This window comes from Bombina bombina, chromosome 2 (genome assembly GCF_027579735.1).
Source record: "Bombina bombina isolate aBomBom1 chromosome 2, aBomBom1.pri, whole genome shotgun sequence".
NCBI classification, from domain to species: Eukaryota; Metazoa; Chordata; class Amphibia; order Anura; family Bombinatoridae; genus Bombina; species Bombina bombina.
This window is the reverse complement of record NC_069500.1, coordinates 677,949,432-677,974,449: the sequence shown is the minus strand read 5'-3', so window position 1 is coordinate 677,974,449 and position 25,018 is coordinate 677,949,432. Positions and strand designations below refer to the sequence as shown.

The following is a 25,018-nucleotide window of genomic DNA, read 5'->3' as shown; positions in this document are numbered from 1 at the left end:
GAACCATTATAGATCAGTTAACTGTTTCCTTTGCACAAATTGCTCATAATTAGCTGAAATAGTACAGAACACTCAATATACATTTTCTGATTTTTTAATACTATTTTCCCAATATTTATCACATGATTACTGTAGAACGTAACAAATGCAATACATATATATTTGTCTAAAATGGAGAAGTAGCTTTATTTATAGTGAAAACAAAACTCTTGCATCTGAAGATAAATTAAAAAAGTTATGTTACTCTATGTGGAGTTATACTCATTTGATAAGAAGCAAATGGGTAAACCTTCAAAAGTAAAAGTGGATATATATTGTAACAAATAAAACTGTCTTTGTTAAACCTGACATAAAATTGTCCTTTAAAATGAAAAGTATTACAGGAAAAAGCTAAGTATACAAACTTTTACATAAGAAGAATGTATCATGAAAGCATTAAAGGGACATGAAACCCAAAATGTTTCTTTCATGATTCAGATCAAATTCAATTAACTTCTATTATCTAATATTGACCACAGCCATATATGTGTAGCCACCAATAAGCAGCTAGCTACCAGTAATGTATTACTGCTGCTAAAACTACCTAGGTATATTTTGTTCAACAAATGATACCAAGAGAACAAAGCACATTAGATAGAAGTAAACTGGAAAGTTGTTTAAAACTGCATGCTCTGTCTGAAGTATGAAAGTTTAATTTTGACTTTAATGTCCCACTAATAAATTATTTTTGTAAATGGGTTAGGTCAACAAAATAAATGCTCAAAATGCACAAAGATAACAAAGGATCTGCACAACACATTTAAACTTGTATGCACATTGCTAAATGGATTAACCATATATATCTAAGGTTTTGCAGAACAAACCTGTGTTCAATGCTTTATCAGATCTGCAATGTCTGATTCCCATCTTCTAGTAGCATTATATTAAAGAGGCATAAAAACCAAAATGTAATGATTCATATGATTTTAAACAACTTTCACATTTTCTACTGTTATTAAATTAGCTTCATTGTCTTGGTGTCCTTTTTGAAGGAGCAGCAATGCACTACTATAGGCAGCCGTTATAAAAGTGATCACATTTAGAGCAGAACAGTGAGTTATCAGGCGCAGCAGCTGGAGCTCACGCACCGGGCATATTGCTCATGTACAGACCACTAGTAGGAATACAAGATCTTTACTCAGTGTTAGTTTTTATACAAATGAAGGTATAGTGAGTTGTCAAAACATATGATGTGCATTTTAAATACTGCAGCTGCTCAGAACGCCAGTGGGGCTTTCATCATGTTAGCCATTAATAAATGGATTTATTACCATATGGCACAATCAACAACCTTAGGCTCTTTGAGCAAGTGCTGTGTTTAAGATGCTGGTGCATGGTGAATACTTAAATACTCCTTTGAAACAGCTAAAACTTTTTTTGCTAAAACATGTATATGACAAAAAAATGCTTCTATTCAAAAATGAAATGTATCTGTGTGGATTCCAATTTTGGCTGGAATGTCCCTTTAAATCGTATACCTCTGAGGCAGGATCATTTTTTAAATCCCACTGACTTTTCTAAAAGACTGTTGTTTGCTTACTTAGGATTCTTATATTAATTGTATTTGTTTCCTTTCCAGGCAAATTGCTTTTTCTCCCAATACAATATTACATATTTATATATGTAATAAACGACACTACATTGTGAATTCATTTTGAGTCTAACTACTAAGCCAACTTCATTTACATAACAAAATGTACAATATGTATTTTTCAAGGCCTTGCAGAAAGCGAGCAGGTTAGCCAAATGATTTAAACGTTGCCAAGTGTAAATAATATTTTCGAACTTGAAGAATTTCTGTTGGATGAGATACACAATAATTTATTATTTGAGTTTTGCTATTTCACATGGGTTTTTATTGCATGGTTATACAGTAAATATCGTAATATAATGAACTGCTACAATTGTATACAAAACACACTTTCCTCTCTGGATGTAAATTTACAACCGATTCACCATATTTAGAAATGGTAAAATGAAAAATCCTGATAAAATGTGAGCAACATGTTTTGTATTTACTAATTTGTGAGTTGAACAGAGTTTATTTAACCCTTTGCTCACAGTGAGGTCTGTAATACATTGTTTAGCGATGAGCTGAAGCTCTTTCTGTCTTTATTGTTTGCATATAACTAGACATTTAACCCCTGCAAAGTTAAAGTAAGCACCAGAGCAGCAATGCATTAGCTGAACACATCTGTTGAGCCAATGACAACAGGCGCATGTGTGTTGCCACCAATCAGCAGCTAGCTCCCAATAGTGTATTGCTACTCCTGAGTAGATGTCCTATTGGTGCGTAAATGGGGATTCCCTAGCACTTACACTTATCTGCTCCCAAAAACAGATATATTTAGAAAATAAGAAAAAACTAGTACAATTTAGTGTAGGTGCGCTCACAGCAGCGGGAATAAATAAATGTTTAAAAATTAATGATTAAAAGTGTTAAACAGTTAATATTTAATCAAAACAGAAAACATTAAAACTCAATATTTAAAAATGTTTAGTTAATCTTATTGATCAAGAGTTTCCTCATTGGTAGATAAAAATAATACAGTTCATGTAGAAATAAGGATATAAATAATAACTATTTATTGTTTAAAACATACACTCTTAGTATTATGATGCTGTGACCGGTCACAAATGCTAAAAAAAACTATCTGTTTACAATCGACTTTAAAAACACTTTAAAAATAAAAAAAAAATATCTGTATAGATCAGGTTCAATGTAAACTTATACTGGTGTTAAGTAGCTAGCAGCAGAAGTTTGTTATCAATTATATTAGTGCACCAATGTCAGATTGAAAATGAGATTCAAACTAAAATGTCAATTTTCTTATTCCATATACTGTCTGATCAAGATGGTTGTTGAAACAAGACATACAGAATAATTTTATACCTCATTTGTAAGAAAGAACTGAGGATTACAAAGGATTGAAGTGGCACTACTTTCTTTTCTACATAGAGTTATTTCAGACGGATCTACTTTCGAGAAGAACGGACGTGCATGTGACGTCACCGGCTATCCGTGGAGCTGCACAGACAGCTGTGCCATCTGGGAAGTGGACGGAGGATACCCACATAAGAGCAGGTAGGCACACTGAAGTGTAGCAGCCGGATAAGCGCGGTAGACATACATAGCCTATAAGCTATATGCCACATAGTGTAACAAACGAATATTCTTTGACACACTAAATACAAAGAGGCAAAGACAGTATACTGGGTACTAAGCGTTACAAACATCGATAATATCTAACATCGTATATTGATAACTCCAGCTCAAACGTTACAGGCCAATAAGTTTGGTTAAGACGGACATCTCCTTTGACACATCGAATACCCTAAGGATACATACCGGAGAGCAAAGTGTTATATACATCACTAATATTAATACCCTCTACTTAGATTCTACCCATTTGTGGATGTTTGTGCAATATTTTATGCAGATTCTTTATATGGACAGTATATGGAATAAGAAAATTGACATTTTAGTTTGAATCTCATTTTCAATCTGGCATTGGTGCACTAATATAATTGATAACAAACTTCTGCTGCTAGCTACTTAACACCAGTATAAGTTTACATTGAACCTGATCTATACAGAGATTTTTTTTGTATTTTTAAAGTGTTTTTAAAGTCGATTGTAAACAGATAGTTTTTTAGCATTTGTGACCGTTCACAGCATCATAATACTAAGAGTGTATGTTTTAAACAATAAATAGTTATTATTTATATCCTTATTTCTACATGAACTGTATTATTTTTATCTACCAATGAGGAAACTCTTGATCAATAAGATGAACTAAACATTTTTAAATATTGAGTTTTAATGTTTTCTATGTTTTGATTAAATATTAACTGTTTAACACTTTTAATCAGTAATTTTTAAACATTTATTTATTCCCGCTGCTGTGAGCGCACCTACACTAAATTGCACTAGTTTTTCTTATTGCTACTCCTGAGCCTGTCTGCTTTTCAAAAAAGGATATGAAGCGAACAAAGTAAATTTTATAATAGAAGTGAACTGAAAACCCTATCAATGGGACAGTCTACTTGAAAATGTTCATTGTTTAAAAAGATAGATAATCCCTTTATTACCCATTCCCCAGTTTTGCATAACCAACATGGTTATATTAATACACTTTTTACCTCTGTCCACAAATCTTCTGCAGACTGCCCCTTTATTTCAGTTCTTTTTACAAACTATATGGCACACATGAACTAGCACTGTATATCTGTGAGAAGCTAATAAAATGCACTGAGATAAGATGCGGCCTTCAAGTGCTTAAAATTAGCATATGAACCTACGTAGGTTTAGCCTTCAACAAAGAATACCAAGCAAATTTGATGATAAAAGTAAATTGGAAAGTTGTTTAAAATTGCATGCCCTATCTGAATCATGAAAGTTTAATTTTAACTTTCAGGCCCTTTTACATAGACCATTCATAAAAAGTAACTTAATCATAATTATACCCTGAATATGTGTTTATATAAAACTTTGAACCTTAATACTACAACAAACACAATATGGTTACTGGATCACAATATTTTGATGATTAATTGACAACCAGGGATCATGGATTTGCAATACAATTAATACATAAAACATTTGGAGAGCATAGGACAGCATTTTACCATAGAATTATCATTTAAGACCTACTGCCTAGGCCAAAACACGCCCCTGGTTCCAAGCTAGTTCCAAGCTAGTTAAAGAAGCCGCTAGCTTTACCTAGCTTGGGAGCGTGCTACATGTACATAGTTGAATGGCGCGTTTGGGTTTGCCGTGATTTGTCAGTGAGCCTGTGACACAATAGTTTAAAAACTGCTGTGCTTTGCTTATGAGGTAAAGTATAGTTTTAGTTGCAAAATGAGGTACTTAGAAAAGAAGATTCAATCAAAAGGCAATACTTATATAGTGAATAATTATGTAACATGTTACAAAATGTTTACTGTCTCTTTAATACAGAAATATTTAAGTGTTTCTCACCAGTCTGCTCTCCGCCACATAGATGTAAAATGAAATGTAATTTTGGAGTAGTATGCTACAATAAATCAAGAGAATTTGACACAGATGTCAGCCTTGTGGAAAAAGTAATAAAACAACAAAAACAGAAAAAGCATAAGAAAAACATACCAAGATATCCTTTCTTTTATGTGCCAGCAAAAATCAGATTGAAAGCCCCCAGGGTTCTCCTTTCTTTTTCTAAGATAAATTTAAATCTTAATTTAAAGACGGTTTGCCAAAATGGTTGGGCTGATGGGTCTTAAGAAGGGTCTGTACTAGAGAGTAATAATATCAGAGGGTTCAATAAGAAAAGCAAAAGGAGAGGACTGACCTCTTCTAGCTGTTTATATTGATTATAAGATGGGTCTATGTCCTCTCACTGTGAATGTGAACAGCAGATGTGTGCATAAGCATGAGCTATGGAAAACCTGGTAAATCAGACTGATGGGAAGCAACCTCAAAAATCTAACCAAGGACTCATTTACTTGGGCTGTGCTAAAAGTGGTAATTATAAATATATGAGAATGAGAGCTTGAGAGTATTAAATAGGACAATGAGCACTACAGAGCCTTTAGTGATGTCATCACCACTATATAACTTATGACCTAATATTTATTATAGTTTTCAAAGCTGGGAGAAAGTTACTCCTTTAAATAAGAGTAAAGCTGTGTTTTAGGTAAAATTACCATGTATACTGATGGATGCTCTCTCTATAGGCCTAGATTACAGGTGGAGCATACAAATGGTAGCGCTATGGTGCGCCAACATCACCAGAGCACAATCCATATCACTCCCAGTTCCAAAAAAAAGGTTTGTGCTTGAGTGAAAGCCTTGGGAGCACTAATATCTGGAGGTCGAATAGCGTGGCCACAATAAATCCTTTACCTAATAGACTTCTATGGGGGGGGGGGGCGAACTACAAAACTCAGTTCTGACTTTCACTCGAGTGCTAACATGAAGGTGCACTAAGCTGAATGTCGGCACATTCTCTGGTAAAACTATTTCACTATTGATTTATTCTATAATTAGAGCAGGGCTTGTACTATAGATAGTGCACTATGTGCTATAAATAATGCTCCAAATCTAGGCCAAAGTGACTCAATATGTTTCTTAAAAGGACATGAAAGCCAAAAAGATTTTTTTATCATTCAGACAGAGCATGACATTTTAAGAGATGTTTACATTTACTTCTATTTTCAGATTTACTTTTTTTTCTCTTGGTATCCTTTTTTGAAAAGCAAAGGTAGGTAGGCTCAGGGGGAGGAATGCACTGCTGGGAGCTAGCTGCTGATTGGTTTCTAGACAAGTTTATCTCTTGCCATTGGCTCACCAGTAGTACCGATTTTAATTATGTGTTTAACCCTTTGAAGAGGTTAACCACAGTGATACGCAAGCAATAGTACAGTATAGTACAATATTAGGAAAATGCCCTAATGCATTGGAATATTTTCTTATTACATCATTCATTATATATATATATGTGGAGAAAGGTTGAGAAAGCGCCTATTCAAGAGCCCCAGAAAAATATATTTATGGACAATTATTAAATGCCTGAATAAAATAATACATTTACCATGTGAGTAGCTCTAATCACAATAGAGATATTGATTTATTGATTATCGCACAGACCATCAAAAAATCTTACTAAACAAGGATGAATCCGTGTAGGTATTAGGTGTATCCACAATACAAAACAATAGTCAAAGTGAAACACACAAAATTGCAGGTGGGTGTGCACTTACTAGAAAATACCCCTATCATATGAGTTGTTGCCACATCTATCAGTGCTAATCCTCTGGTGATTTCTTGCATCCGTATCAGAAAGATGTATTACTTCTTGACTCCTTGGAGTAAGTTGTGCAGATGGAAGGCTGTATTCTAAAATGACTCCTCCGTCGGTCCAGGAGCGTTAAGCTGATTAAGCAGTGGGTGACTACCACTCATTTCTTAAGTAGTTGTATGCAGTTCCTGCTAGTGTAATGTTATCTATAATGTTCTGCAACTCAACATATTTTTTCTTTGCCTCAAAGTTAGAGAATTGCAGACATATAATGAAAGCAAAACAGTCTGCAAGTCTCTAACTTTTCGGGGCGTGACTCTGTCATCAGACAAGTGGACAAACAATAATATTATTGTTTGTCCACTTGTCTGATGACGGGGTCATGCCACGAAAACGTTTACACGGATTAAACACTTTTTTGTTACGCAGAGAGTGCTCTCTATGGACTGTTTTTTGTATCTTATTCTGGGATGCACCCCGGCTTGAATCTACACAGGACAGTGAGTCCTGGCTTATTGCATTATCTATATATATAGATATATACTGTATATATATATATACTGTATATATATATATATATATATAAAAATAAAAACTCCTGAAAAACAGTTAAACACATAATTAAAATGATCCAATGGCGACAAGGAAGAAAAGACTGCAAACTAATATTATGTGCTGTTCAATCAGGTAAGGTTTATTCGTCCACAGAAGGAGACATAAGCAGACATTAAACACCTGACATGTTTCGTGCAGGCGTACCCACGCTTAATCAGAGGTCAGTTTTCATCAGAAACAGTTAAACACATAATTAAAATGAGATCTGGCCCAGCAATGCACTACTGGTCTGGAGCTTATAATGCTGCTGAGCCAATCACGGAGGCAGCATAACTACCAATAGTGAAACAACAAAATTATCTTTTGCTTAACCATATCTTCTTGTTGAAGCTTTTATATCCGTTTAAACACATCTGTTGAACAGAAAGCTATTTTCTTCTTCTTTTATTGCACTATAAATTGTAGATTGTTTCAAAGCAGAGATAATCTCATTTTCCCCCATAGTATTTCCCCAATAGGGAACAGTATAAAAAAAATTAATAATTTTTAAACTGTATTGATTGAACATTATCTTACAGATGTTCCCACTTACCTATTAATGCTGAACTCCCAAGATCCACCTGCAGATGGTTCCCTAGAGTAGCTGTCAACACGTATGGAATGCCAGGCCCAATTTGAGCAAAAATGGATTTTAAATGTTCCATTCCATGAGTATTCAGGGACGGACCTTGGAAGGTTTTAAAAATGAATATGAGTCAGAAGATACTTTACTAAAAAAGCTAACATTAACTACAGTTGCTGTATTCTGCAAGTTAGCTGAATTCTGTGTTATTAATATCTATAGCTTAGAGAAAATAAACATAGTCTATTAAAGATGAAAAAATAATTACAATGGTTATAATGGTTACAGCTACATGGGCCAAAAATAACAAAATGGAAATCCTGAAGCATAACACACGCGTTTTCACTGACACTCATGTCTTAGTTTAGCTGTGCATATATTACAGAGTATGTTTATCAAAGGAATTTAAAGGGATCTCAAAGTATTCTTTGTTGAATCAAAAAAGGGCATTTTATTATGTATTACACTTTTTTTTGGTTTGTTTTTTAAGAGAAATGGTACCTCTAGAAAGGCATGGAACAGTGCAATTATTAACTATTTTCAAGCTTAAAGGGCCATGAAATCCATGTGTGTCTATGTATGTGTGTTACTGAATGTATGTTTATGTATGCATGTGTGTGTGTGTGTATTTACGTATGTGTTTGGATGCATGTGTGTCTATGTATGTTTGCGAGTATGCATGTGTGTTACAGAATGTATATCAATATGTGTGTGTATTTATGCATGTGTATTAATGTATGTATGCACGTGTGTCTATGTATGTGTGTGTATTAATCTATGTGTATGTATGCATGTGTGTGTACTAATGTATGTATATGTATTTATGTGTGTCTATGTATGTGTGTATATTAATGTATGTGTATGTATGCATGTGTGTCCATGTATGTGTGTGTATTAATGTATGTGTATGTATGCATGTGTGTCTATGTATGTGTGTGTATTAATGTATGTGTATGTATGCATGTGTGTCTATGTATGTGTGTGTATGCATGTGTGTCTATGTATGTGTGTGTATTAATGTATGTGTATGTATGCACGTGTCTATGTATGTGTGTGTATTAATGTATTTGTATGTATGTATGTGTGTCTATGTATGTATGAATGTGTGTCTATGTATGTGTATGTACTAATGTATGTGTATGTATGCATGTGTGTGTGTGTGTATTTACGTATGTGTATGGATGCATGTGTGTCTATGTATGTTTGCGAGTATGCATGTGTGTTACAGAATGTATATCAATATGTGTGTGTATTTATGAATGTGTATTAATGTATGTATGCATGTGTGTCTATGTATGTGTGTGTATTAATCTATGTGTATGTATGCATGTGTGTGTACTAATGTATGTATATGTATTTATGTGTTTCTATGTATGTGTGTATATTAATGTATGTGTATGTATGCATGTGTGTCTATGTATGTGTGTGTATTAATGTATGTGTATGTATGCATGTGTGTCTATGTATGTGTATTAATGTATGTATGTGTGTCTATGTATGTGTGTGTATGCATGTGTGTCTATGTATGTGTGTGTATTAATGTATGTGTATGTATGCACGTGTCTATGTGTGTGTGTGTATTAATGTATTTGTATGTATGTATGTGTGTCTATGTATGTATGTATGAATGTGTGTCTATGTATGTGTGTGTACTAATGTATGTGTATGTATGCACGTGTGTCTATGTATGTGTGTGTATTAATGTATTTGTATGTATGTATGTGTGTCTATGTATGTATGAATGTGTGTCTACGTATGTGTGTGTACTAATGTATGTGTATGTATGAATGTGTGTCTATGTAGGCACGTATGTCTATGTATGTGTGTGTATTAATGTATTTGTATGTATGTATGTGTATGTATGCACGCACGTGTGTCTATGTATGTGTGTGTACTAATGTATGTGCATGTATGCACGTGTGTCTATGTATGCACGTGTGTACTAATGTATGTGTATGTATGCATGTGTGTCTATGTATGTGTGTTTATTAATGTATGTGTATGTATGTATGTGTGTCTATGTATGTGTTTATACTAATGTATGTGTATGTATGTCTATGTATGTGTGTGTATTAATGTATGTGTATGTATGTATGTCTATGCATGTGTTTGTACTATTGTATGTGTATGTCTATGTATGTGTGTGTACTAATGTATGTGTATGTATGCACGTGTGTCTATGTATGGGTGTGTACTAATGTATGTGTATGTATGCATGTGTGTCTATGTATGTGTTTATACTAATGTATGTGTATGTATGTCTATGTATGTGTGTGTATTAATGTATGTGTATGTATGTATGTGTGTCTATGCATGTGTTTGTACTATTGTATGTATGTATGTATGTCTATGTATGTGTGTGTACTAATGTATGTGTATGTATGCACGTGTGTATATGTATGGGTGTGTACTAATGTATGTGTATGTATGCACGTGTGTATATGTATGGGTGTGTACTAATGTATGTGTATGTATGCACGTGTGTATATGTATGGGTGTGTACTAATGTATGTGTATGTATGTGTGCTCGTCTATGTATAAGTGTTTCTTTATGCTGATATTTTTCTTCTCCACAAACATCCGATTTTTGTAACCTCTATCATTAACTATGTTAATGTATGTGTATGTATGTATGTCTATGCATGTGTTTGTACTATTGTATGTGTATGTCTATGTATGTGTGTGTACTAATGTATGTGTATGTATGCACGTGTGTCTATGTATGGGTGTGTACTAATGTATGTATATGTATGCATGTGTGTCTATGTATGTGTTTATACTAATGTATGTGTATGTATGTCTATGTATGTGTGTGTATTAATGTATGTGTATGTATGTATGTGTGTCTATGCATGTGTTTGTACTATTGTATGTATGTATGTATGTCTATGTATGTGTGTGTACTAATGTATGTGTATGTATGCACGTGTGTATATGTATGGGTGTGTACTAATGTATGTGTATGTATGCACGTGTGTATATGTATGGGTGTGTACTAATGTATGTGTATGTATGCACGTGTGTATATGTATGGGTGTGTACTAATGTATGTGTATGTATGTGTGCTCGTCTATGTATAAGTGTTTCTTTATGCTGATATTTTTCTTCTCCACAAACATCCGATTTTTGTAACCTCTATCATTAACTAGCCATTACACATGATATAGCAACGTCCCATTTCCTCCATATCAAAATTACATTATCATTTCTACTGTAACTCCAGCATCCCAGATTAACCTTATAACTGCAAATCCTGCAAACACACCATAGTCCAAAATTCACTATCATGTGGTTACATCAAATTGCATACTCGTTTCACTGTGTACCTTATCACTTGCTAAAAAGATTTCAATGAAACATCTACAAAAAGTATATTTTCCTCACAGAAAAAAAAATTAAACTATTCATTTACTCATTATTTCCCACCATTTTATCTTGGTGTTACCATCACCCGTTTGGCTCCAATCCAATCTCTAATGAATGCCTCTGCCAGTCTTATTCACCTCACTCACTGCTCACCATCTGCTGTCTCACTCTGCCAGAATATGAACCGGCTCACGATATCCCCCAGAATCCTATTCAAAATCCTGAACCTAACCTAACCTATAAACTTATCCTCCATGTCTACAATCTGTTCCCTAAGTCTTTCCTTAACTGCTGTCTTCACTATGCTAATGACTTTCACCACTCATACAATTATACCTAGAAGCTTATTATTCACATGCTGCATCTATTCTGCATAACTCCTTAGTTCTCACACTAAGGCTTTCCCTGCGTCCTCTGGACATCAAAGGCTGTCTAAAAGCTAATCTTTTAAGGAAAGCCATATCGTGCTAAATCTGCTACGTAGCCTGAGAACTACTGTCTTGTCTTTATTTCTGCTTCTCCTTTAGTCATACACACTTACCCCAACAAATCCTTTCTCCTGGCTATAACACTTCCACTGAGCTAAGATCTCACCTTCCGTGCAACTACTCTCTGCTTCACGCTGTTAGCTTTTATGGAAGTACGCTGATCAACATCTAATTGAAGTACTTATGTGTTTATTAATTATTCCTTTGTAAGCACTGTGCCATTATACTATTAAAGGGACATTAAAGCCAAAATATTTATTTCATTAATCAGATAGAGAATACAATTTTAAAAAAGTTTAAAATTAATTTCTGTTATCAAATTTGCTTCATTCTCATAATATTCTTTGTTGAAGAGATAACTAGGTAGGTAGCGTGCACGTGCCTGAAGCACTACATGACAGGAAATAGTGCTGCCATCTAGTGCTCCTGTTAATGCATAACATTGTTGCAAAACTGCTGCCATATAGTGCTGCAGCCACGTGCACACTTCTAAGCTTACATCCGTCGTTTTCAACAAAGGATAACAAGAAAACTAAGATAATTTGATAACAGAAGTAAATTGGAAAGTTGTTTAAAATTGTGTGCTCTATCTGAATTATGAAGGAAAAATTTGGGGTTTTATGTCCCTTTAACATAAAAATAAGCATGTTGAATGGTTTTCATATTAGGTAGTTGTTTGAAACTTTAAAAGAATATTATACATGCAATGCTTATGAACCGTTTATGAGCCACATAAAAAATTCTACATATAAGCTAAGCATTTTATAAGCAAGGGCTCAACAAACCCAGGTGCACCGTGGGCCACTAGCACCTTAAAATTAGGCCCTGGTGCACTTTTTAAACATTTATGGGTGCCCCATCTTCTCTTGCTGGCCGTCACCACCAGTAGCACCTAAAATTAGCTTGGTATGGCTGGTTCATTTCTGAGCCTTCCAGCTGTGAAATACAAACCCAACTTGTATTGGGTTATAACTATAATATATGTGTATATATATATATAAAAGAATAATCAAAGGGCTCTGCACACTATACTGCAAACAATTATTGTTTGCTAACAACGTTAATGTGATGTTTCTGGGGGGAACTTCCCGATCATCAAGATCACATTAAAGTTGATTACAGTCGATCAATGTGATTGCTATAATATATAATCTCACGCGCCCTTAGATGACCCTTTTGTTTTTAGAGTGCATCCATTAGAGTCTTCTTTCAACCTCATCTTCTATGCTACTATGATATATATATATAATAGAAATCAAAGGCTCACAAATATATGGTCTGGCTCTTAAATCTTGAACAAATATGTCAAGCCCTGCTATAAGCATTTACAATTTTTATTTTATTAACACAATTTGCAGTATTTTTCAAATCAAAAGTAATCTACAGGCTTCTTGAGCATAATTATTTTAATTACTTTAGCTTTTGTGGGGCCAGTCAGAGGGCAGATGCAAATTAATATTAAATTGATCTAAGCAATCCTTGTGTTGCATGTAGCAGTTAAACATAATTATATAAACACACCAGACTCTCTGCTGGGGAGTAAAACAACTAGTCCTCAGAGACATTTACCATCTAAAGAAGACAAAATATTAAAATAAAACACATTGCAATAATGTTTTATTATCATTAATTTAATATTTTATGGGCAATTACATTTGGAGTTAATTGTCTCTTTGATGGACCAAATTTCTTGCTACTCAAGAAGGACACTTACAGCAGAATTACTTTTAATAGATTTTACTACAAACATACGGCTAGATTACGAGTTTTTCATTTTGAGCTGTGCGGTGCTAACCAGCAGTTTTGTCTCACTGCTCACTTACATGCAGTGCTGGTATTACAGGTTTTTACAAACCCGGCGTTAAAAGGCAAGAAGTGAACGTTGAGCAAAATTGTGCTCCTTACCGCACTTCAATACCAGCGCTGCTTAAGTCAGCGGTGAGCTTGTCGTACGTGCTTGTGCACGATTTCCCCATAGGAATCAATGGGGAGAGCCGACTGAGAAAAAGCCTAACACCTGCAAAAAAGCAGCGTAAAACTCCTTAACGCAGCCCCATTGATTCCTATGGGGAAATACATTTTATGTTTACACCTAACACCCTAACATGAACCCCAAGTCTAAACACCCCTAATCTTACACTTATTAAACCCTAATCTGCCACCCCCGACATCGCCGACACCTACATTATAATTATTAACCCCTAATCTGCCGCTCCGAACACCGCCGCCACCTACATTATACTTATGAACCCCTAATCTGCTGCACCCAACATCGCCGACACCTACATTATATTTATTAATCCCTAATCTCCCTCCCCCAACGTCGCCACAACCTAACTACACTTATTAACCCCTAATCTGCCGCCCCCAACGTCACCACCACTATAATAAACATATTAACCCCTAAACCGCCACACTCCCTCCTTGCAAACATTAGTTAAATATTATTAACCCCTAATCTGCTGCCCCTAACATCGCCACCACCTACCTACAATTCTTAACCCCTAATCTGCCGCCCTCAACGTCGCCGCCACTATACTATATGTATTAACCCCTAAACCTAAGTCTAACCCTAACCTTAACACCCCCTACCTTAAATATAATTTAAATAAATCTAAATAAAAATTAATATTATTACCTAAATAATTCCTATTTAAAACTAAATACTTACCTGTAAAATAAACCCTAAGCTAGCTGCAATATAACTAATAGTTACATTGTAGCTATCTTAGGGTTTATTTTTATTTTACAGGCAAGTTTGTATTTATTTTAACTAGGTACAATAGTTAGTAAATAGTTATTAACTATTTAATAACTATCTAGCTAAAATAAATACAAAAGTACCTGTAAAATAAAACCTAACCTAACCCTACAATTAAATAAATTAACTAAATTAAAAACAATTAAATAAATTAAATTAAATTAGCTAAAGTACAAAAACAAACAAACACTAAATTACAGAAAATAATAAACAAATTACAAGATATTTAAACGAATTACACCTAATCTAATAGCCCTATCAAAATAATAAAAAGCCCCCCCAAAATAAAAAAAAAACCCCTAGCCTAAACTAAACTATCAGTAGCCCTTAAAAGGGCCTTTTGCGGGGCATTGCCCCAAAGAAATCAGCTCTTTTAGCTATAAAAAAAAAATACAAACAACCCCCCCAACAGTAAAACCCACCACCCACACAACCAACCCCCCAAATAAAATATTATCTAAAAAACCTAAGCTCCCCATTGCCCTGAAAAAGGCATTTGGATGGGCATTGCCCTTAAAAGGGCAGTTAGCTCTATTGCAGGCCCAAACCCTAACCTAAAAATAAAACCCACCCAATACACCCTTAAAAAACCTAACACTAACCCCCTGAAGATCGACTTACAGTTCTGAAGACCGGACATCCATCCTCAAGGAAGCGGCAGAAGTCTTCATCCAAGCCGGGCCGAAGTCCTCAACGAAGCCGGGAGAAGTCTTCATCAAGGCCGGGCGAAGTGGTCCTCCAGACGGGCAGAAGTCTTCATCCAGACGGCATCTTCTATCTTCATCCATCCGACGCGGAGCGGCTCCATCTTCAAGACATCCGACGCGGAGCATCCTCTTCTGCCGACGACTAACGATGAATGAAGGTTCCTTTAAGTGACATCATCCAAGACGTCGTCCCTTAGAATTCTATCAGACAATCGGAATTAAGGTAGAAAAAATCCTATTGGCGGATGCACTCAGCCAATAGGATTGAAGTTCAATCCTTTTGGCTGATCCAATCAGCCAATATGATTGAGCTCACATTCTATTGGCTGATTGGAACAGCCAATAGAATACGAGCTCAATCCTATTGGCTGATTGGATCAGCCAATAGGATTGAACTTCAATCCTATTGGCTGAGTGCATCAGCCAATAGGATTTTTTCTACCTTAATTCCTATTGGCTGATAGAATTCTATCAGCCAATCGGAATCTAAGGGACGCCATCTTGGATGACGTCACTTAAAGGAACCTTCATTTGTCGTTAGTCGTCGGCAGAAGAGGATGCTCCGCGTCGGATGTCTTGAAGATGGAGCCGCTCCGCGTCGGATGGATGAAGATAGAAGATGCCGTCTGGATGAAGACTTCTGCCCGTCTGGAGGACCACTTCACCCGGCTTGGATGAAGACTTCTCCCGGCTTCGTTGAGGACTTCGGCCCGGCTTGGATGAAGACTTCTGCCGCTTCCTTGAGGATGGATGTCCGGTTTTCAGAACTGTAAGTCGATCTTCAGGGGGTTAGTGTTAGGTTTTCTTAAGGGTATATTGGGTGGGTTTTATTTTTAGGTTAGGGTTTGGGCCTGCAATAGAGCTAACTGCCCTTTTAAGGGCAATGCCCATCCAAATGCCCTTTTCAGGGCAATGGGGAGCTTAGGTTTTTTAGATAATATTTTATTTGGGGGGTTGGTTGTGTGGGTGGTGGGTTTTACTGTTGGGGGGGTTGTTTGTATTTTTTATTACAGGTAAAAGAGATGATTTCTTTGGGGGAATGCCCCGCAAAAGGCCCTTTTAAGGGCTATTGAAAGTTTAGTTTAGGCTAGGGTTTTTTTTCTTATTTTGGGGGGGCTTTTTTTATTTTGATAGGGCTAGTAGATTAGGTGTAATTAGTTTAAATATCTTGTAATTTTTTTTATTATTTTCTGTAATTTAGTGTTTGTTTGTTTTTTTGTACTTTAGCTAATTTAATGTATTTAATTGTTTTTTTATTTAGTTAATTTATTTAATTGTAGGGTCAGGTTAGGTGTTATTGTAACTTAGGTTAGGTTTTATTTTACAGGTACTTTTGTATTTATTTTAGCTAGGTAGTTATTAAATAGTTAATAACTATTTAATAACTATTGTATCTAGTTAAAATAAATACAAACTTGCCTGTGAAATAAAAATAAACCCTAAGATAGCTACAATGTAACTATTAGTTATATTGTAGCTAGCTTAGGGTTTATTTTACAGGTAAGTATTTAGTTTTAAATAGGAATTATTTAGGAAATAATATAAATTTTTATTTAGATTTATTTAAATTATATTTAAGTTAGGGGGTGTTAGGGTTAGACAGGTTTAGGGGTTAATACATTTAGTATAGTGGTGGCGACGTTGGGGGCAGCAGATTAGGGGTTAATAAATCTAGATAGGTGGCGGTGATGTTAGGGACGGCAGATTAGGGGTTAATAATATTTAACTAATGTTTGTGAGGTGGGAGTGCTGCGGTTTAGGGGTTAATATGTTTATTATAGTTGCGGCGATGTCCATAGCGGCAGATTAGGGGTTAATAATTTTATTATAGTGTTTGCGATGCGGGAGAGCCTTGGTTTAGGGGTTAATAGGTAGTTTATGGGTGTTAGTGTACTTTTTAGCACTTTAGTTATGAGTTTTATGTTACGGCGTTGTACCATAAAACTCATAACTACTGACTTTTAAATGCGTTAGGAATCTTGACGGGGTAGGGTGTACCGCTCAGTTTTTGGCCTCCCAGGACAGACTCGTAATACCGGCGCTATGGAAGTCCCATAGAAAAAAGACTTTACGAAGTCTACGTAAGACGTTTTGCGGTAAGGTCAAAAAAGTGTGCGGTGACCCTAAACCTTCAAGACTCGTAATACCAGCGGGCGTAAAAAAGCAGCGTTAGGACCTCTTAATGCTGTTTTTTTTACCCTGACGCACAACTCGTAATCTAGCCGATAGAAATGTATTGCTAATGACTAACATCTTTGTAAAGAAGAAGTGTTAGATACTAACTGAACCACGTGCCTTACCTAGAACCTGCAGCTGAGTAGATTCTGACACCTCCCCATGCACATTGGCTGCCCTGCAGGTATACAGCCCTTGGTCAGCCTTTGTTACATCTCCAATAGTCAGAGAGGCATCGCTTGTGTGAGATGAAGGGTTCACTCTGCTTTTGTTTCTGTACCATGTAACCTCTGCTTCAGGGAGACCTATTAAATGGATATATGATAAGTCTTACAATGTAAATGCACAAGATCATCTGTACTGCAGAAGGTAGCGCACACAGGCTGAAGTGTAAATGTTACTATTGTCCTGCGGAATATATAGACACATAAATAAATAATAATAATAATAAATGCTGATTACAACTGAGAAATATTAGCAAAACAATAAAAAGTTTAGCACCAATATTTCTACCATAAACATCTTTACTAGAAAGAAAATGCTCTAATCAGTTAATTTTTTTGAATAGTAAATTTGACTTTGTTTAAAACATAATGTTATAGGGGCATAAAAGTACAAAAAGAATCAATGTGTTAGAGCATTTTAGAACTGCACTGTTCCATGTAACGGTGTTTAACCTTTGCAAATGGCTTAAACACATAGCCAAAGTCAGCTCCAGAACAGCATTGCACTACTGGGCTCTAGCTTAACACATTTGTTGAACCAATGACAAGAGGCATGAGAAGTCACCAATCACCAGCTAGGTTCCAGTAGTCCACAACTTTATTCCTTACTGTTGGGAAATACAACACCTGGCCACCAGAAGGAGGCAAAGACACCCGAGCCAAAGGCTTAAATATCCCTCCCACTTCCCCTATCCCCCAGTCATTTTGCTGAGGGAACAAGGAAAAGTAGGAGAAACATTAGGGTATAAAAAGGTGCCAGAAGAAATCATATAAAAAGGGAGCCGTCCTTAAAAAAATAAAAAATTACGGGTGGGGTCGTGGACTCTCCCTGCCAGGAAGGAAAGGAATTTATCTCGTAAGCATAAATTATGTTTTCCTTCCATAAGGCAGGGAGAGTCCATGACTTCATTCCTTACTGTTGGGAAACTATACCCAAGCTTCAGAGGACACTGATGTAAAGAGACAAGAAAAGACAGAAGCGCCACATGGCCCAATATTGTTTGGTCCAAAGCTTGTAGGTAATTAAATAAGAGATGAACTCACATTTAAGAGAGCACCTCAATCAGTGCTATAGAAGCAGTCTGGGATCTATTCGGTCACCCAGAAGACCAACTTCCCGCACAGGATATGATATCTGTATAAAAACAGGAAAAAGGACACAAGGTGCCTATATGGCCTAGTATTGTTGGTATAAAGGTGACTGGGAGTAAAGTGATAGGAATGGTACTCACAATGTTGATAGCACCTCCCTTGATGCTATAGGAGCAGGATGGGATCAATACAGTCACCCAACAGACTTGTGGCAAGGCACTCAGGAAAAGGCAGTAATCCAAAGGTCCAGCAGCATTCAGGAAAAAAGAACCTGAGAAACGCGTTTCCTGTGATTTTAATATTTTAAATAAAGCCATTTATAGTATTTGAACACTTGCTGCCTTTTATCTGGGATTTGTCCCGTTTGCTGAGGAACCACCTGGTTGTTCCCTGGGTTCTTTTTTCCTGAATGCTGCTGGACCTTTGCATTACTGCCTTTTCCTGAGTGCCTTGCCACAAGTCTGTTGGGTGACTGTATTGATCCCATCCTGCTCCTATAGCATCAAGGGAGGTGCTATCAACATTGTGAGTACCATTCCTATCACTTTACTCCCAGTCACCTTTATACCAACAATACTAGGCCATATAGGCACCTTGTGTCCTTTTTCCTGTTTTTATAAAGATATCATATCCTGTGCGGGAAGTTGGTCTTCTGGGTGACCGAATAGATCCCAGACTGCCTCTATAGCACTGATTGAGGTGCTCTCTTAAATGTGAGTTCATCTCTTATTTAATTACCTACAAGCTTTGGACCAAACAATATTGGGCCATGTGGCGCTTTTGTCTCTTCTTGTCTCTTTAGATTGCTGTTCCTGGGTCCTGGCCTGGATCTCCACAGATAGCTGCCTCCATCTCCTCTTCAGAGACTTTATATAAATATTAATCATATAAGTGCCTCTTTTTCCATCAATTGCCTTTAACATCTGACTTTCTGGCATAATGATTTAATATTGTATATGTGTAAGAACCACATTTTAATTTATGTAATTCTTATTTTTTGGAGTATCATTTGATATTTATCATTTATTTTATTAGCATATTGCAATGTATTAATTGTTTTAGTCACTTATAACTGGTACCGCACTATCCTCCATTATTGTATATCTTTACACTATATTGCACTTATTTTTTATTTATGGCATTTTGAAACACTTAATGTCTTCATTATTTAGCTTCTAACTATCGACACACTTATTGATTATTCAGGGCGCCCCCTCATCTCTTTTATGTCCAGAGGACACTGAATGAATAACGGGAGGGAACAGAAAAAAGAGACGGACCCTATTCTCCCAATGGCCTGGGCACTCACCACCTCCTAGACCCAGACAGTTAACAGTGAAAACGCTCTCCTCAGGAGTGATGTCTGCAGCAGGATCTTAGGAAATGAAAGAGACCATACGCGGTTACGTGGTGCGTAAGACAGGACCTCCCCTGCTATGAAAAAAGGCTCTAAACTATTATGAGCTGTGCAACACTTCAAAAACGAAAGTGAAACCTGTTTGTTCAAAGCCCAAAAAAACTCTCACATTAAACAGATATAAATCCCCTGTATAGCGTTTTAAAGTGTATATATAAAAAACGGTCTTATCCTCCAGGATCCGTGCTGTGGAACAGGCACAGCCTCTCAAGTGTGACAGTCTTGCAGCAGCGCTTCTGACATGGACATGAGTGTGTTACAGCAAGCAGTGAAACTCGTCAACACTGATTGCTCAGGAGCTGTTAGTGACAGTCTGGATGGGTTCGCAGAAAAACTTTCCCTGCATCTCCAGACTCTAACTTTCATAAATACTCTCACTGAGAGGTTGACATGATTACTTAAAACTCCAGTCCTTTCTCGAAGGGAACATACCCATTACAGGACTATCCAAATCTTCTGACACTTTTCTGCCACCTTCTATAGTGATGAAAGGCAAAGAATGAAAAGGGGATAGGGGAAGTGGGAGGCATATTTAAGCCTTTGGCTGGGGTGTATTTGCCTCCTCCTGGTGGGCAGGTGTTGTATTTCCCAACAATAAGGAATTAAGTCGTGGAATCTCCATGCCTTATGGAAGCAAATTTTATGCTTTATCTGAATCATGAAGGAAAGACGCTGGGTTTCATGTCCCTTTAGTAAGAGAAATGTTCTAACAAAATTAAGGAATTTTAGTCTTAGGTTAGAATGTCCCTTTAACTCAAATCCCAATGACTTTATTGTACAGCACCATTATTGTATTTCAATATTATAGTCAAGACAATTCCTATTTTACGAAGCACTGAGTAAAATGTGCAAATCCATAAATACATTAAATATTTTTTTTCAGATGTTAGCACTAGAGGGCAGAATAACACAAAGCCTTCACCATTTTATTGCCATGACATAACTTCTAAAGCAAGTATTAGAAAAAAGATCAGTTTGTTATGGAGCAAAAAAGAAAAAAAAATCACTCAGCACAAAAGACTATTTACAGCAAGCTAAACACAGGGGCATTCTGAGAAAAGTTATCAGTGTTTATTACAAGTACTACATACCAAGTAAGATGGTATTATTTGTATTTGGACTAGTTTGTTTTGCTTAATAAACACCTTATGCAAAACAGTCCTCTGAGTTTCTCTATTCAGTGTTAATTAGGATCATATTTGGTTATTCACATAGATCAGTGTTAGTACCTGGGTGTAAGGCTGGAAGGAAACCGGAATTTCTATTTTAGGGGAAAGCATGGGGTGTGCAATAGTTGGAAAGTATCTTCAGGTGGTATAAAGGGGGAAAGCAACTTGGGGGTGTAAAGGTGGGAGAATATTAAAGGTCTGTAGAAAGCAGTTTTAAGTTTTACCCTAATCTGTGTTTGCCTTAGATTAAAAAAAAAAATCAATCTATTTGTGTGCCTGTTTGTGTGTGTATGTATATATATATATATATATATATATATATACATACATATATACAGGGAGTGCAGAATTATTAGGCAAATGAGTATTTTGACCACATCATCCTCTTTATGCATGTTGTTTTACTCCAAGCTGTATAGGCTCAAAAGCCTACTACCAATTAAGCATATTAGGTGATGTGCATCTCTGTAATGAGAAGGGGTGTGGTCTAATGACATCAACACCCTATATCAGGTGTGCATAATTATTAGGCAACTTCCTTTCCTTTGGCAAAATGGGTCAAAAGAAGGACTTGACAGGCTCAGAAAAGTAAAAAATAGTGAGATATCTTGCAGAGGGATGCAGCACTCTTAAAATTGCAAAGCTTCTGAAGCGTGATCATTGAACAATCAAGCGTTTCATTCAAAATAGTCAACATGGTCGCAAGAAGCGTGTGGAAAAACCAAGACGCAAAATAACTGCCCATGAACTGAGAAAAGTCAAGCGTGCAGCTGCCAAGATGCCACTTGCCACCAGTTTGGCCATATTTCAGAGCTGCAACATCACTGGAGTGCTCAAAAGCACAAGGTGTGCAATACTCAGAGACATGGCCAAGGTAAGAAAGGCTGAAAGACGACCACCACTGAACAAGACACACAAGCTGAAACGTCAAGACTGGGCCAAGAAATATCTCAAGACTGATTTTTCTAAGGTTTTATGGACTGATGAAATGAGAGTGAGTCTTGATGGGCCAGATGGATGGGCCCGTGGCTGGATTGGTAAAGGGCAGAGAGCTCCAGTCCGACTCAGATGCCAGCAAGGTGGAGGTGGAGTACTGGTTTGGGCTGGTATCATCAAAGATGAGCTTGTGGGGCCTTTTCGGGTTGAGGATGGAGTCAAGCTCAACTCCCAGTCCTACTGCCAGTTTCTGGAAGACACCTTCTTCAAGCAGTGGTACAGGAAGAAGTCTGCATCCTTCAAGAAAAACATGATTTTCATGCAGGACAATGCTCGATCACACGCGTCCAAGTACTCCACAGCGTGGCTGGCAAGAAAGGGTATAAAAGAAGAAAATCTAATGACATGGCCTCCTTGTTCACCTGATCTGAACCCCATTGAGAACCTGTGGTCCATCATCAAATGTGAGATTTACAAGGAGGGAAAACAGTACACCTCTCTGAACAGTGTCTGGGAGGCTGTGGTTGCTGCTGCACGCAATGTTGATGGTGAACAGATCAAAACACTGACAGAATCCATGGATGGCAGGCTTTTGAGTGTCCTTGCAAAGAAAGGTGGCTATATTGGTCACTGATTTGTTTTTGTTTTGTTTTTGAATGTCAGAAATGTATATTTGTGAATGTTGAGATGTTATATTGGTTTCACTGGTAAAAATAAATAATTGAAATGGGTATATATATTTGTTTTTTGTTAAGTTGCCTAATAATTATGCACAGTAATAGTCACCTGCACACACAGATATCCCCTTAAAATAGCTATAACTAAAAACAAACTAAAAACTACTTCCAGAACTATTCAGCTTTGATATTAATGAGTTTTTTGGGTTCATTGAGAACATGGTTGTTGTTCAATAATAAAATTAATCCTCAAAAATACAACTTGCCTAATAATTCTGCACTCCCTGTATACACTGTATATATATATATGTATATATATATATATATATATATATATATATATATATATATATATATATAAATTTATTTATATGTTGCGGGTAAAGTCAGATATTGGGTAATCCTAAGAATACCTGGGTAAAACGGACAGTACCCAAGTGGCTGTGGGTAAAGCCTGATGTATGATCATAAATCCCCTCGGAATCACTGCATCAAATATATATAGCATGCACTGTAATTCACCTATTTTAACTATCTTTTTTGCCTCTGCCTGGGGGTTCCCCAAAGGTTCACTTGGGGTGGAAGCCAAAGGATCGGTGGGGCGCCTTCCTTGAACCCCCAGGCGGAGGCAAAATAAATAGTGTAGATGGGGGAATTACAGTACATCAGGCTTTACCCACAGCCGCTTGCATAATGTCCGTTTTACCCGGGTAATTCTAGGATTACCTGGACTTCTTACTTTACCCGTAACATATATATATATATATATATATATATATATATATATATATATATATATATATATATATATCTTTTAACAATGTATTTATTTCTGCTTCTCTGTATTAGAAAAAGTTGTAAGTCAGGGAGGGATCACTAATGATGAGATTAGTGAATTTACTGACATATCCTGTGACTTCCCTCTCCCCCACGGTTGAAGCAGCATGTTCATGTGCTGATAGTGAAGGAATATTAGGGCATAAATATTATATATGACACTGTCTATTAACAGGTACATTTCAATACCATATTATGCACATTAGCACTTGTTTGAGCAGAAGCAATTGCTTTATATTACTAAAGGTTTTATAATATTTGTGACTATTTGCATGTGTGTGTTTTAATTGCTATTATTTATGGTTCAAAATCAGTGTAAAAATTTTCAGAAAAAAAAGGAATGGATTTAAAACTAAAAATAAGTTAAAACCACGCTCAAAAATGACTATACTATATGCTAATAAGTATTTGTATTAAACATTGAAGCTTTTAACATGTGTCAGGTACAGGGCCGAATTTACCATTAGGCAGAGTAGGCATGTTCCTACAGGCACCTTTAATAGAGGGGCGCCTGTTTTTCTGCTCCATATGCCTTTTCTGCACACCTCTGCGGCTCTGCACTCACTCACCAAAGTAGATAATAACTTTGTCCTAAACAAAGATGGCCGCCGCACTGGCCGGTCCGTTTCTCCAGTGAATGCGGACAGAGCAGCCAATGAGTAAGTGTGTGGGGGTTGGTTCTTTTATGGGGAGTGACAGTGAGTGACTATTTGTGCCCTATTACAGAGCTATCTTAGTGCACTCTATTTGTGCGCTATTACAGAGTGCTCTGAGTGCACGGTGAGCTTGTATCACCTGCAGCAGCAGCGGTGGTCAAAATCAAAATGACAGATTGTACAGTCAGAGGGCAGTCTTTCATATAAAATACCATAGGTATGAATATTATTGCTAAATGCAAAATACCAGGGCTGTTGTACAGGATAAACACACTTTAAAAAACAATTTTATGGGGAGTGACAGTGAGTGACTATTTGTGCCCTATTACAGAGCTATCTGAGTGCACTCTATTTGTGCGCTATTACAGAGTGCTCTGAGTAGACCGTGGGCATGTATCACCTGCAGCAGCAGCGGCGGTCAAAATCAAAATGACAGATTGTACAGTCAGAGGGCAGTCTTTCATATAAAATACCATAGGTATGAATATTATTGCTAAATGCAAAATACCAGGGCTGTT

At 36.5% G+C, this 25,018-nt stretch overlaps 1 protein-coding gene across 1 annotated transcript in view; it reads right to left on the bottom strand.

Annotated features, from left to right (window-relative positions):
- The window catches only part of LOC128649393 (ADAMTS-like protein 1), a 466,596-nt gene that overhangs the window by 40,696 nt on the left and 400,882 nt on the right, over positions 1-25,018 (bottom strand). Inside the window, exons 22-23 of the mRNA XM_053702643.1 lie at positions 17,618-17,797; positions 7,966-8,100 (exon numbers count right to left, since the gene is read on the bottom strand). Coding sequence (XP_053558618.1) covers positions 7,966-8,100; positions 17,618-17,797 — 315 coding nt within the window. The remainder of the gene's footprint in view (positions 1-7,965; positions 8,101-17,617; positions 17,798-25,018) is intronic.